At 40.4% G+C, this 15378-nt stretch overlaps 1 protein-coding gene across 2 annotated transcripts in view; it reads left to right on the forward strand.

Moving 5' to 3' along the window:
- SP3 (Sp3 transcription factor) overlaps positions 1-14670 on the forward strand; it is a 55761-nt gene extending 41091 nt beyond the window's left edge. For both annotated transcript variants that reach the window (XM_089690488.1, XM_089690487.1), the window contains exons 4-6: positions 2571-2763; positions 8137-8333; positions 11690-14670. In XM_089690488.1, coding sequence (XP_089546614.1) covers positions 2571-2763; positions 8137-8333; positions 11690-11997 — 698 coding nt within the window. In that variant the 3' untranslated portion in view covers positions 11998-14670. The remainder of the gene's footprint in view (positions 1-2570; positions 2764-8136; positions 8334-11689) is intronic.
- The last annotated feature ends 708 nt before the right edge of the window (positions 14671-15378 follow it).

A 15378-nucleotide genomic window follows, 5' to 3' on the forward strand; every position in this document is an offset into this window, starting at 1 on the left:
GGTGTGTGGGTACTGTACTCCTTTGAAATATTCTACAGATGGGCAGTTGGAATCCCTTCCTAAATCGGTTTGCTCTGGCGGGTTCTACCCTCTCTGTCCTATACAGGTTGTGATTTTGTACAAGTAGGGGGCTGAATGTGAACCCTGAGAGTCCTTGGGTAGTTTATCAGGTGCAAATCGTGTTCCTTTAAGCTCACTGGCTTAATCCTTTACCTCTGGGGCATCTTCAGCTGCTCCTCATGTCCCCTGTGCTTCTGCACAGATTAATGCTCCTTCCACAGTCTCCTTGAGTTCCTTGCAATCTTGGACTTCTTGCTCCAGCCAATGCGTTAACTCAGACTCTGGAGCTATATCCCACACAGGTCACCTCTTTTCCTAAGAAAAATCTCCCTGTTCTTGGGACATGAGAGCCTTTTGTAGTACCCCTCAGTCCCCCTGCTCTTGAGGAAACTCCTGACCTAGTAGGTTGACTGGGATCTCACACCTCTGTGCCTGGATAAGGACTTGTTGCCTATACACACCTGCTTCTTTCTGCTTTGGCTCCTGTGTAAACCTAGTGTTTTTTCCTGCTATCCCCATTGAAATAATCAGATGACCTGTGAAAAGAGTTAGCTTTGATGATCCGTGTAGTCTCATCTTGCCTAACACCTGCAAGGTCCTGCTGGTTCTAGCTTGGTAACCTGTGGGGTGAGCCTGTTTTAGTTCCTTTTGTCATTCACCCCTCTCCTGTCACTGGAGTCCTGTGTGGCAGGGAATCCTCACAATTCCCTGTTTCAGCCCCCTTCTTAGTTATTACAGGTCTGGTTTCTGTTCAGTCCGACAGGTCTGTATCCATAGATCAGGCAGTCCTTCAGCCTCTCCACATCAGTAGGATGCATTCTTCTCCCTGTATCGGGGGGCTTTGCTTATGAGACCACCACCATTCCTGGGGCTACTGTTTTAGCTCTTCAGAACAGGTTATTTTTTCTGCGTTATATGATCCTGCCTTGGCCAGGTTCCTGTACACTATCTGGGTGCTGCCACACCTTTACCACAAAGGAGTGGGAATTCTTTTTGTGGCAGGGAGATAGTCTGCTACTTGTGAAGGATGATGCAGAGTGTTTAACCTTGCTTGCACTATTTCCCTTAGGGACAATGTCTTGGGAACATGTTCTTAACCAGTACCCTTTTGACGGAGAGGTTCATGCACCTGATACACCTCAGACTCCATTTGCCAGGCAGAGATTGTTGCTGGAGGTCACTTTTATCTCTCTGAACTGTCAGTAGGTGGAACATACAAAATATTCTGCTGCAGGAATCTTTTGCATGGGAACGAGTACAGCTTGATGACTTTATGGGTCCCACTTCTTGGGGATAGGTCCTCCTTCCTTGGCTGATCTGCAGCCTCTTGAAAGTTCTTTGGGTGCCTGCCCTTGTTCTATCCTTAATCAGAACGCTCTTAGAGATACTGTACTGCTATTCCTGTTCCTTGTTCCACAGCAACTGACTCTTTCCTGGATCTGGCAGATCAAGAGATTGCATAGACTATAGCTTGAGGTCAGGGTGGTTCTTCAGCAGGATCATTGTGGGGTGTCCCCTTCGTGTGCTAAGGGAGAATATATTTGCTTTAGAGATTCACCGTTGCCTTTTTTTTGTATTGGCGAGGTACCAATACTTTCGGTCAAGTACTCGTCGATACCAATTACTGATACTTTGCTGTGTGATTTGCGTTAATGCAAAATGTATGAACGCAAATTGCACTGCACAGAATAGCATGCGATTCCTGTCCAAATTGCATGTGGTTTCCCCATTGCTCCTGTGTGAACCCAGGCTGTCGTAGCCTGAGTTCACACAGGAGCAGCGCAGGGAGGATTCCCACAATGGAGAGAGAGAGTGGGGATGTATACTATGGCAGCAGATGCTCCATATTCTCAGTAGTAGGAGAGGAGAGAAAACATCAGGAATTTGACATCCTCACCACTTTCCTCCCTCTCCTTGCAGGGAAGACAGTTTGGGCTAGAAAACTTTTGATTGCTCAGCACTGTCCATGTGATGGTGCTGAACAATCAAAAGCCCTCTAGCCCAAACTGTCATCCCTGCACGGAGAGACAAGAAGGCATCAGGGATTTTAAGTCCCTGACCCTTTCTCTCCTCTCCTACCGCTGAGAGTAATGGAGCATCTGCCTCCATAGTATGCATCTCCACTCTCCGCTCAGCATGGGATGCCTACAGGGAAGTTTCCCGCACCGCTTCCTGTGTGAAGTCAGGCTATAGGTTTACACAGGTGCAGTGGGGAAACCGCATGCGATTTGGACAGGAATCGCATGTCTGTTCAAATCGCTTGCTGATCTTTGCGGTTCAGTTTGCATCCATACATTTTTTTTATTGACACAGATCGCACCGCAAAGTATTGGTACTCGGTAGTTTTCACTGGAAAGAGTGTAGTTTTCCTTTAAGTTGTATTGTTAGTCCTTGATGTGTATTTAGTTGTACGTTTATTGCTATTGATTGCATTGTGCTATTCCTTTCTTCAGTTTTGAATATTGGTTATTGTAAATGAATGCTTATTGCTTGTATCTTTTTCTTACCAGCTATACGGATTAAAGAGGAAGAGCCAGATCCAGAGGAATGGCAGCTTACTGGTGATTCTACAGTTAACACCAATGATTTAACCCATCTGAGAGTACAAGTTGTTGATGATGAGCTTGACCAATCAAATCAAGAGGGGAAAAGGCTAAGAAGAGTAGCATGCACTTGTCCTAACTGCAAAGATGGAGCTGGAAGGTACTTGTCATATTTAGATGGTACTTGTCAAATTTAGGCTTTGTTTTCACTAATGAGGTTGAATTCTGACCTTTTTCATACTAGACGAACACTTTGTGTATTAGAAGCAATCGTGTATGATGTTTACTTTTTTTTTTAACCTTGATCTTCCTCCCTTTTAAATTGGTGTGAAAGGAAATGTCAGCAAGTACTTTTGTGGTTTATGCAAAGAATGGAATGCAGTAGATAGCTATTAGAAGTTTAATACTTTTACAGCTTCTTTATTAAGTATTAGTGTGTTGTAAGCTATTGAAACCATGGGTTTTACATTTCTTTCAGCTGGCCCCTGGCTTTCTAATAAGTGAGCCCACCCAATCACTTCTACAGGGGTAAAGAGGTGGTGCACTCCAAATCTTTTACAACCCTGTGTTTCTTGGGTTCACCTCAGGGTGGATTTGATTTTAAATCACTAGTGGAAAGGCTGGATTTAAATCATAATTTTTAAAGAGCAACTGTCATTTCTGTCCCGCAGCGACTCCTCCTCTGACCCTCTATTGACTCACCGACAGTCCCATTCACATTAATGGGACGGCTGGTGATGCGGCAGTGACACAACAAGGTGAGGGACGTGGCGGCAGCAGGTGAGTGGATGCCAGCTAACAGGCGTTGCCATGATGGATCTCAAATGACAGGTGCTCTTTACATGTAAGGAATCCGACTTATTCTTGCTGGTAGTTAGAATCTTTAATATTTGCAAACCAAATTAAGGTTTCCTTTTTAGAATAATAGGTTGTCAGGTTAGTAAAACCGTGATATCAGAACTGATTTTAGGTTAATAGGCTAATCACACATAGTTGAACTACTCAAATTCTTTTATTTCATGTTTTGTTTTGTTTTTTCATGGTTACTATAAAATTGTGTGAATGCATCAATGCAGTGCATGTTATCTCAGCTTACAGAGCTTGGATTCATTGAGTTTACCAAAAATGTAAATATTGCAGAATATACAGCCTCATGCTACATAACTAAGCTCCATTGCATGCTGAATAAACTAAATTATTCATGTATCTTAAATAGAAAACTATCTTTAGATAGATTTTTACTCCAAAAGCATTTTTATCCACCCTGGTTCACCTTAAACAGCTGTGAGCCCAGGATGTGCAAAATTCCTGAAAGTGTGTAGATTGAGCAACTTGGTTTTCTGCTTTCCTCTGTAATGCCCAAAGCCCTCAAATTCCCTGCCTGCTGTGACCAGGTAAACAGCAGATAGGATATTTCCTGCTTAAATCCTCTTGGACTGAGGACAGGGGAGACATTTGGGGTCCAATAGACCCCTGATGTCTCCTAAAAGAAAATCTGTCACTCTCGGTCAGCCCCTTTTTGCCATAGCAATAGAATTAAGTAAATTTTAATCTAAAATCCTTTTAAAGGACCCACACACAAGCACCATTGAATGTATAACACATATTAGGTATCCCCACACAAGGCAAAGTGAGGGGCAGAATTCTGAATTGAGCTGAAAAGGATACAAAGTGCTGCCTGTTGATAATGTTAGGGCAGGGGTGTCCAAACTTATTTCAAAGAGGGCCAGATTGGATGAAGTGAACATGGTGGAGGGCCGAACATTTTTCCGAACATTCTTTGAACCATTACAATTAAATGCAAATAAATTATTTTATGCCAAGTTAATTGCAAACGACATACTTTTCATTTCATAACATTAAGATCAACTGACAGCTGAGTTTTCACAATGTATTGAAAATAAATTTAAAAAAAACTTACCTGCACTAATGTGAAGGGTGAAAAAGGTAGCTGGAGCTGAAGTCTCTGCTTGGCAGCCGGGAGGAGAAGAGAAACACACTTCACGCTGGAAGCCCGGCCCTGACGTCATCGCCCTCTGTCGCTCCCAGCGCGGCGCAGTCACGCATGCGCACTGCTCTCAAGCAGAAGACTGTCTGCCACAGAAGGGAGGGCCGTGCGACAGCCGCATTTACACAGACCAGGGAGAACGCGCCGCAGTCAGGCATGCGCACTGCCCTCTGCTCTCAAGCAGAAGACTGTCTGCCATAGAAGGGAGGGCCATGGGAGGGCCACATTACACAGAGCAGGGAGGGCTGTTGGAGGGCCGTATTAAACCGACCCCCGGGCCGTAAATGGCCCGCGGGCCGGACTTTGGACATGCCTGTGTTAGGGTATTGGTTTCCAGGAGGGACACTATTTGAAGCTCAACATATTTGGTATTTGAGACAGTTTCACTTTGCTATCTATCTATGTAAGTTGTGAACACCCAAAACAATCACAGCGTACCAACCCCTTGGACTGAAACCACCTCCAGTGGTCTAATGCAAAGAATAGCCAGAGTGTGTGCACACACGCTGGTCAGAAATTGGTACCCTGCTGAGTTGGACGTAGGTTCATAATGTGAAACAATATAAATCTGTATGATACGCTATGAAACAAATTGACAAAGCTTATGTATGCACATGGCAGCACACAGTGCTGTTCACACTGAAGCGTTGCGTCGCGGCATAACTGACGCCTCATGTCGAGTCAGGAGGAGTTAAAGCCTCCCATTCAAGTCTATGGTGCTGCTCCGCAAACGCCTGGCAAGCGGTTGCGGAGCGTTAATACCATTTAACTTCATTATAGGCGCTTGTGGTGCGGTTTTAACGCTTGGCAAACGCCTATCAACCGCCTCAAAACCGTGCGTAGGGTGGTTTTTTTTTTGTTTTGTTTTGTTTTGTTTTTTTGAGGAGCATTAATAACGCTTCCCAAATGCCCGTCTAACGTCTGTCAAACGCTAAAGGGGCATTTGGCAAGAGTTGGAAATAAAGTCAAGTGTGATCGAGCCCTAACTCTGGAAGTGTTGCTTCATTTCAGCATAGGTGTGCTATGTGGCTGTAGGAGACCAAAAGAGGGGAGGGGGAGAGAAGCGCAACAACCATAGTGTACCATGGAAAGTGTAAAAAAAAAAAAAAACACTCAAATTTAAAAAGACGTCAGGTAGCCTTTGCAACAGAGATCAGACAGGCAACCAGGATGCCTCGCCTTACCTTGGGAAGGGAATGGAGATGGAATGGACACAGGGAAACACTGTTCTTCTACGTTGAATGCTGGAGCTGGAACAGGAATGTGTTTCAAAGCAACCTTGCTGCTTCATCAGCCTTGCTAAAAAAATGGGCTACCCACCAGCATTTCTATGATCAGGAAGAGGTAAGTCCCAGGTAGCTGACATACACCCTTTCAAACACTGATTACCACACCTGTCAGCGGGGAAAGCAGCAAAGTACCCAGAGCTGACAGAAGTTAAAAGAAATAACAGAAGCTAAAAACAAAGATTGTAAAAATAAACAATTTGTGTAATATATAAAAAATGTTTGACCACCAGTAGGCTGTCCGTTGGGGGGGGGGGGGGGGGCACAGAAGTCATCCGGGACTGCCAAAAGCAAACAAAAATGTACATATCACTGAGTGGAATCAAATCAAGGACTAGACTGGGTTTGAAGTTTGAACACTAGTCTGTGTGAACCGAAGCCCGCAGCCAAGTGCATGTAGTCAGCGGCTCGGGACTACCCCTAGAAGTGACCTGTGAGAGATCCAGAACTGCCACAGATATTTAAACAATACATCTTCTATTGAAGCAGGGCCATATTCTAGTTTGAATAAGCTCAGACTAGCCTGCAGTTATATTTGGCAGTGCAGAAAGGGTTCATGCGCCGTGCCGCCGTAGATTTCAGGTGTAGAAACGTGCAACCAGGACACTACACTACATTACACTACACAGATGTCCATAGCGGGTTCGTACCTGCAATGCCCCATTTCTAACACAGGGTATAGATGAATCAATAATAAAGATAATAGTGGGGTGGAGTAGGTAAATGCATACCTGACTGTCATGCTGAACTCCTTTTTTTTTTTTTTTTTTTTTTTTTTTTTTAATTTTGTGTGCGCTTTTTTTTTACACAACATATGCTACACTATGGTGGTTGCGCTTCTCTCCCCCTCCCCTCTTTTTGTCTCATTTTGCTATATCTAACAGAATCTGTAGATTATACTTTGTGTGTACTAGATGGTTAACGTAAATATCGAGATAAATTTACAGCATCACTCTGTCATAAGTTCTGCTCAAAGGGCCCACCTTCCACCCTACTCTCAAAAAAAATGTATTCAATCACCTCAAATCAGACTATCCCACTCTAGGTGCTGTAGCCAGCACCGGGCTGCAAATGGTGTTTTCTTTTCCTGGGAACCAGGCCATGAAGTATTATGTTTGCATGGCTTTCTATATCTTGTAGTATTGGACTATATCTTGCTGATGGGACTACATTTTACCCAGAGGAATACTGGAACCACATATCCATACTAAAGCACGGCCGAACGGTGACATTCACATTTCTCCAAGCTGCAGCCAATGCTGGCATGTCACTTTTACTGTCTGTCTGATGTCTGTGATGTGGCATTAGGAATTGATGTGGAGTGGACCAGATTGGGTATGCGCAAGTTTAGTTGTTAAAATATTGCCTACATACAGTTTCTTGCAGACTACAGCAGGACTCCAGAAAACTGCAGTATTCTGATCTATGGATAGACCAGCTTTTGTGGTTGGTGCATTTGGCCTATCACTGTGATGGGTAACCTCACCAACCAGTAGTGAACTGCAGAAGTACAGAATAGAACAGCAACAACATTAGCTGATTGCCAATTGCTTATCTGGATTTCCTTGTGTTCTGGCATAATTTTAAATGCTCTTTATTAATTTGTCTTTATGTTTACTTTTTAAAGGGCTAAGTTCATCTGTTGCGCAAAAAAAAAGCATAAATGCACTTTTTTTGTTTTTTTTTTTGCAAACAAAAAAAAGTGCATTTATTTTTTTTTTTCAAAGGAGCCTGCAGAGCATTACACCTGCATTCAGTGCAATGTCAGGCTCCTGCAGACTCTCAGGATAGCTGTCTGTACCTCCTGTGAGCACACAGTTACTTGAGAGCAGGAAGAATCAATGAACTACCAGAGTATTCACGAGCGCCCTTATAATTCATTGAGAACAACAAGCCATCAGCTGCAATGGAAGATAGACCTTGTAGGCTATTCATTTACAGGAAACTGGGGGGTGGGGGGTAGTTAAGATCAGGGGTGCAGATGCTGTAATATGTTACATGTTCAACCCTAAAAACAGGTGGAACATGTTTCAAAGGTGAACTTTGATCCTTTAGTGCATAATCTATTTAAATTACCTAGGGTATAAAAATTAAGACCTAAAAGAAAATCTTGATTTTTTTGGTTTAAGTGAAAGGTTGTGTTTCACCTCAGTCGTACAGAATGTGAATTGCACATTAAATCGGTGGTTATTTAAATGGTTCATAGTTTAACAGTCCTTATTAAATAAATCTATTTTAGGGGTACAAACCTTGGGAAGAAAAAACAACACATCTGTCACATCCCAGGATGCGCTAAAGTGTATGGCAAGACCTCACACCTAAGAGCTCACCTTCGTTGGCATTCGGGAGAGCGCCCTTTTGTCTGTACCTGGATGTTTTGTGGTAAAAGGTTTACCCGAAGTGATGAGCTGCAGCGACACAGAAGAACACATACTGGTAAAGATCCAGTTCACTTTTATATCTATCCGATCTATCTTTGTGTGTGTGTGTGTATAATCAAACGTGAGTACACCCCTTTTGAAAAGTAAAATTTTAATCAATATCTCAATGAACACAAGAACAATTTTCAAAATATTGACAAAACTGAGTTGTATAGAACACTTGTTTAGCTCATTACATGAAAGTAAGGTTAATTATATAACTTAGATGACAAAAATCTTCGGTTTTACTCAAATTCGTTGATGCAGAAATGATATCACCCCACAACAAAAACCACTCCATCTAGTATTTTGTATGACCTCCATGATTTGTAAGGACAGCACCAAGTCTTCTAGGCATGGAATGAACAAGTTGGCGACATATTGCAAAACCTATCTTTTTCAATTCTTCAAGAACAACCTCTTTAGAACCTGGATGCTGGATGGAGAGTGATGCTCCTAAGACTTTCATTGGGGTGTATTCATTTTTTCAACATGGTCTTGAAAGAATTTGTTAGGAACAAAATTTTTTTTGTGTGTGCAAATTAACAAATCTTGTTTGCAATCAATGGCCCGCACTTGTGGGAGTATTTTGTAGTATAGTGCCCCCTAGAAAATGTAGATTCTGAAAGGAAAGTAAAGGTTCTCTGACCAGTCTTTTTGGATGTACTCATTTATGCTGAGGTGTGTGTGTGTGTGTGTGTGTGTGTGTGTGTGTATTTTATATATGTCTATTTGTTATGATCAAATTTGTAATCTCAGAATGCACTTTAGTCTTTGTACTGTACAGTGTGCAAATTTAAATGATAGACATTTGGTAACCTTTAGAGAGAGATACAGGATTGTGATAAGTGGTCAATTCTTATATTCATCTTTTTTAATTTCTCTCGTTCATTAATGGATACAGTAATTTAGAGAATGTTGGATTATATATAGTTGCAGTTACCAGTGCTGTTTCCAGCTTAGACTCTTGAAATCCTTAAGACCGCCAAGATCTTTGCAGTGCACCTGTCTCCCATTGCCCCTTGTGGAGATTAGAAGATTCATCCCTCCCAAGCAGCTCAGTTCTATACCTGTGACTGTTCAAAAGTGGTCTGCTATTTCCAGTGTTAAGCATTACTATGCCTGTAGAGGATATGCCTTTTTTCAGGGACCCCCAATAAAAGCAATTAAAGGCCCTTTTATAAAACCAAGTCTGGCAATCAGTTTGTCCTCAAACCTAGAATTTCAAGACCTAGGGGGAAGACTTCTTCGACATAAAGGGGTGTTCCCAGTTTCCAAAGTGGTGGAATATCTGCTAGCCTTTACGAACATTTGGTCAGCTAGCATATCAAATGTTGGGTGAGGGAGGTTGTTTACAGCCCCTGCGATGTTAATGCTTTCCAAATCCACCTGTGTCACTGCACATATTGGCAGATCCCCAATGCAGCACTTTTAAGGGTCATTGCCCCAGTACCTGCAGTGGAATGGTTTCAGGGATTCTACTTCAACCTGTTAACCGTCCCCAAATGAGGCATTGGCCCCATCTTGGCTCCCAAGTCCCTAAATGTTAACCGGGGCCCAGGAATTCCACATAGAGCCCACCAGGCCTCTCTCCAGTACGGACAATTTTCTGGTCCCTGTGGACATTAAGGATATACTTGCATGTGGGTTCCCAGCACTCCAGTTTGTGGCCCTGCCATTCTCCCTTCATTCTGCTCCTTGAATGTTCACCAAGGTACTGGACGCTGTGCTCGCCTTGCTACACCGTCCCCTCCATTTAAGTTGCTGGCTGAACATGTCTGTATGTTGTGGCACACCACTCAGCTGTACTGTTTTTTTTGGTGTCCCTGAATTCTTGTGTCCCTAAATGGAGAAAAAATTAATTTTGTGTCTCTGAATTACACCAGTTTATGAGTTATTCAGTGACATAGATTCAACCGCTCTTTGTCTATGATCGTGCTTTTGGTACAACTTTTCCACCATACACAGGCCTGCTGGGAGTAGGACAGGTCATACCAGGCCAGTTACTGTTGTTTTGGTTTACCAGTGTCCATACCCTCTTGTATGCAGCAATATAACCCAAATTGTGTCCCTTATTGAATTTCAAGAAATATATTTTTACAATCTTATTCAGATGCAACTGTGTTTCTCATACCAAATCTGACATGTAAAAAGGGCGCTTTCCATTCTCCTTGCATGATAAAATGAAAAAGGGTCACGTAACTCCTCTTCGTTGCTCCACTCTGTTTAGTCCCCAGGAGTTAAGTGAAATACCCAGTGCCTCTGGGTATTAAAGGTCTTGTGACTTGCTTACCTTTTTCAGTGCAACAATGTGAGGCTTACACAATTCTATTTCCCTAGTTGCAGTGTAGAAGCAAGGAAAAGGTGAGAATATGTTGCTTAGGTAATCCGTGTATGAAAACCTTAATCATGAAATTACATAAGTGCATTTCTCTGCTAATAGCAACTTTTAAAATGTTACCATGATCCCACCAGTCCCCTCTACTTTCTACCAAAACCAAACATGGAAGCAAATCCAATGCAGGCGAGGTCAGTTTGCATCCCTCAACTTTCTGATGCTAGCTATAGGATATCATGCTGACTGTGTGGCTGTTGTCCCGTAGTCAGCCTGATGACATGCTTCCACCCAACCCAGATACAGCTAAGAGAAACCAATAAAACCACTTCATAGATAATTGGATATTCTTGTAACTGTTCAAGTAAGATCATTCACTAAACCAGTTGTCTCCAAACTGCAGCCCGAGGGCCAGATGTGGCCCTTTGATTGCCTTTGTCCGTCCCTTGAGGCACGATTCCTCCTACTGGAACCAATTAAGAGGCATCATTGTTTTCACTGACACCAACAGTGGGGTACTATTTCTCTTACTGATACCAATGATGGGGCATCATTCCTCCCACTGACACCAATAATGGTGCTCTGTTCAGGCCACGAATACCAACGATGGGACATTATACCTTCTGTTACTAACCACATTTTGTTAATCCCACTGACCACAAAGTCTGAGATATTGTGGACTCTCATTGATGCTGGGGCATTTCTACTCCCATTGGGCACAGTTCAGCCCTCCTAAAGTCTTAAAAGGCAGGAAAGTGGCCCTTTTATTTAGGAAGTTTGAAAACCCCTGTGCTAGACTGTTGGGTTTGTCATAGTTAAGTGTGAAAACTGTGATGCCCTTGGCAACAATTTCTCCTGCTGGTTAGTTGGTTGGGGAAACACTATTCTCTGTAACTGCAGAAGTTGTACTTATAGAGTGTTTGTTTTTATGTGCAGTTAAATGTTTGGTCGGGTGTTTTGTTTTTTTGGTTAAATACAGCTCTAGCTTAAAAAGAAATTGATATGTCAAATAAAATATAATGTTTTCAATTCAACAGGTGAAAAGAAGTTTGTGTGTCCAGAGTGTTCCAAACGATTTATGCGAAGTGACCACCTTGCCAAACACATTAAAACCCATCAGAATAAGAAAGGCATGCATGCCAGTAGTGCTGTACTGGCATCCATAGAAGCAAAGCCTGATGAAACATTGATAACTGCCGAAGGTACAACCCTTATCCTTGCAAACATTCAGCAGGGAGCTGTATCCGGCATTGGGACTGTAAATACCAGCAACCAAGATCTTCTCTCCAATTCTGAGATTCCCTTACAACTTGTCACAGTTTCTGGAAATGAGACAATTGAGTAAATATCATGCGACACCTATTAATTGTTGTTATTTTTATACAGTAGTGGAAGAAAAAGCAAATCCTTGTTCTTGAGTTCTTAGATATCTTTTTATTGATGTGCAAACTTTTTTGGATTGACAGTAACTTGGTTATACATGACACTGAAATGCCTTACTTTGTATGCTATTCCATACGTATGATCAAATGGTAAAATTGCATGGCTTTTGTAGGTACTTTTGGAAATCTAGAACTGATGAAATTTTACCATGATACATACAAGTATAAATAACATTGACAGATGGAAATGGTAGTCTAACCAAATGCATCAGTCCTGTGTGGTTTAGTGTAAAAAAAAAAATTTAAATGTCAAAAACAAGTAAAAAAAAAATAATAAAAAAAAGAACATGTTGGTATTTATCTATTGTAAGATAACAAAGTTGATGGGTCACGAAAAAATTATGTTATGAGATGACATTTTGTAATTTTCTTGATGACTGGAATTTTTATTATGCATAACTGACAAATCACGTCAAACAGCTCTCATAACCCGGCTACCTTTTTACCATTCCTCTGCTTACAAGATAACAACCAATTTGTTTTAATTAGGTGATCCTATGTACACATTTTAAGCATTTCTCTTGTAAAGAACTATAAGAAAAATAAATTCTACAAGTTTTAATCTGACAATAGCCACTGTCGAGACTGTGTTTAATAAAAAGCCATGCACATAAAATGTATTTGCCAAATTCTTCTTAATGTTTGAGTCATGAAGGCAATATAACCAATGTTGAAAAACTTGTAGGTTGAAACATTTTTTTCAATGGTTACATGCAATGAATAAAGCACCCACTCTCTTGAACACTGGTGGACCAAAAATAATAGTGAATAGTTTGTCATTAAGCACATCTTTCGATCTCAAATACTCAGACATCAAAAACCATTATTGTAAATTAAGTAGGCTAGCATATGCAAACATGATTTCAATCGGTCATTTCCATAGTGAAACAAGGCATACAAATCCTAGTCATGGGGAAACAGGAAAATTATACAAGGGTGTTTTTTTTTCCCTTTTTTTTTTTTTTTTCTTTTTTTTTTTTTTTTCCTTTCCCTCCCCCCACCCCCTTCTTTTCTTTTTCTTTTTAACTTAGTTGTTGAATCAGCATTTAAACAGCCTATCTGCTTCTACCCATTAAAATTGTATGTATCGAATACATGTACCTGATAAATATGTATATGTTTTTTTTTATTATGTTGCTGTATTTTGTTTTATTTTTTAACAATTGTTTATATTTCAACTATAGAACGTGTACAAATACAAAGTGAAATTGCAGGTATGTAAGGTCTATACCATTTTTCTAAGGCGTAGTGAAATAAATGAATAGAGACTGCAGCACCTACAACAGTTCACCTATTTACAGGCTTTTGTTTGAGTCTCTTTCTTATTGTTATGACACCTCAAATTGAAAAGCTACCTTTAAAGTGTATGTTTAAAGTGTATTATAACAGTGTGGTAGTTTAATAAAACACTATTTTCTTTCTTTCGACTTTGTTGTTTTCATATTCGTTACTTGGCGAGTCAGTATGTCGGTCATAAATTCATTCAGCGGCCGTACATAAATTTTTTTTTTTTTTTACTCTTTTTGAAAGCAGAATTTTTTTCTTGTTTGCATATTTCACAAAAGTTAAATGCCTTTAAATCACTGAATGTATGCATTATATTTATGGACAAAGTGATTCAGATTTATGATATTTTATATCGGCACCTTTCCTCCTTTAGCACAGGGGAATAGTGGTGGTGTTCAGAGTTTTATTTTCATTATGTAAGTTATAGCTAAACAGAACACCTAACACAATGCCAGCGGAATGTTGTTTGTTAAGTTGTTTGTTTACATTCAAAAAGTATAGGAAGATGTATTGACTGATGCGACAACTGGTGAAGTATGTCATTAGGGTTCCACACTTTTTGGCTGCATTGTTTTGATTCCAGCCTATGAAATTTAATCCATTCAAGTGTTATTTGTCCCACTGCATGAATGTTGGCTTGTACAGGGCTTTGTAAGAGGCTCAAAGTAGGTTATTGTACCGTGTCAAATTTTTTGTTTCTCATTACGGCTTAGCTGAAAAGTTTGTTTTATTGTGGGTATGTACATATGGTCTACCAAGTTGAATCTTGTCCAGAGGAAAGTCAGATGTCCCATTACCAATTTTTTATCATTGCATATATATTTTCCTTTTTTCTATTTTTTTAAAGTTTGTATTATTGGAAGAATGAGACAGTGGCCTGTAAATTTTATGTTGTAGTTGTGTTTTGCTTCTAAAGATATATATGTATAAATATATTCCCCTACCACTCGACCGTCACCAGTTATCAGCACACTTTGCAATCAGATATCCTCACCAAATTAAACTGTATCACAACTGTATATGATGTGAACACTGCGTCTTGTACACAGAACCTGGCATTTTTTCCTTCAGTTTTTCCTTTTATTCCATGTGTTATTTTTTGGCTTAAAATTATACTCCATGATTTTGCTACCATGATATAGGTTAAAATTTGTCTTTGTTTAAACATACTGCATTTTTATACCTGCTCCTATGTGTTTTGTTATGGTATATTTCTGTAATATGCATGTAGGTGGAATTTTGCTGCATAGGTAGATTTTAAGAAAAAATAAAGTTAAAATATCTTTAAATGTTTTACTTTCAGTATTTGAGTTTTATATATTTTTTTTATTGTGGGCTTTGATTAGTTGCTTTAGCTGTGATGTCATTTTTTTGTTTTTTTTTTAGCTTCTGTATATCAGAACTAAAATTGAGCTTACATACAGTAGTTGAATTAAATAAAGGCTTATCACATATTTAAGCAACTCAGATAACTAATAAAAAGGGCCCTGCAAAATGCTAGTAACACCTACCTGTCCTGCTGCCCATGTCTCTGGTATTCACATTCTTTAAGACCTACAGCTATTGAAGAATCACTTTCAGAAATGTCCAATGCCTGTTCCCCTGCAGTTCCACCTGCACGCTGCTGTCACTAGTGCGTCCTTTAGAAGCCTGCGGGTGGAACATGGTGCATGGAGGGGGAACAGGCATCCAGCACACAAGAAGTGTGCCAGATTCTGAAGATCACATGCATGTTTGGCAAAACAGGTGAGGAGGGATCTCTTGTTTTCTTTTTATTGTGGCTACAGAGTTTCTTTAGCAATATTACATTTTACTTCCATGCTTTACTGCTTAATGTAGATCCAAACCCGAAATGGACAACATTCAGTTTGTTTAAAGCACTACACATAAACAATTATTTTTTTGGTTTTTTTTTGTTTTTATCAATTTCATGGGTGTTGATAAATTCCAAAAATTGGGCTTTGGGATACAGTGATGAAACCCAGTTTTAAAGGGGT

This window comes from Staurois parvus, unplaced genomic scaffold (assembly GCF_062004578.1).
Source record: "Staurois parvus isolate SC_StPar_1 unplaced genomic scaffold, SC_StPar_1.0 ptg000530l, whole genome shotgun sequence".
Classification (NCBI taxonomy): Eukaryota; Metazoa; Chordata; class Amphibia; order Anura; family Ranidae; genus Staurois; species Staurois parvus.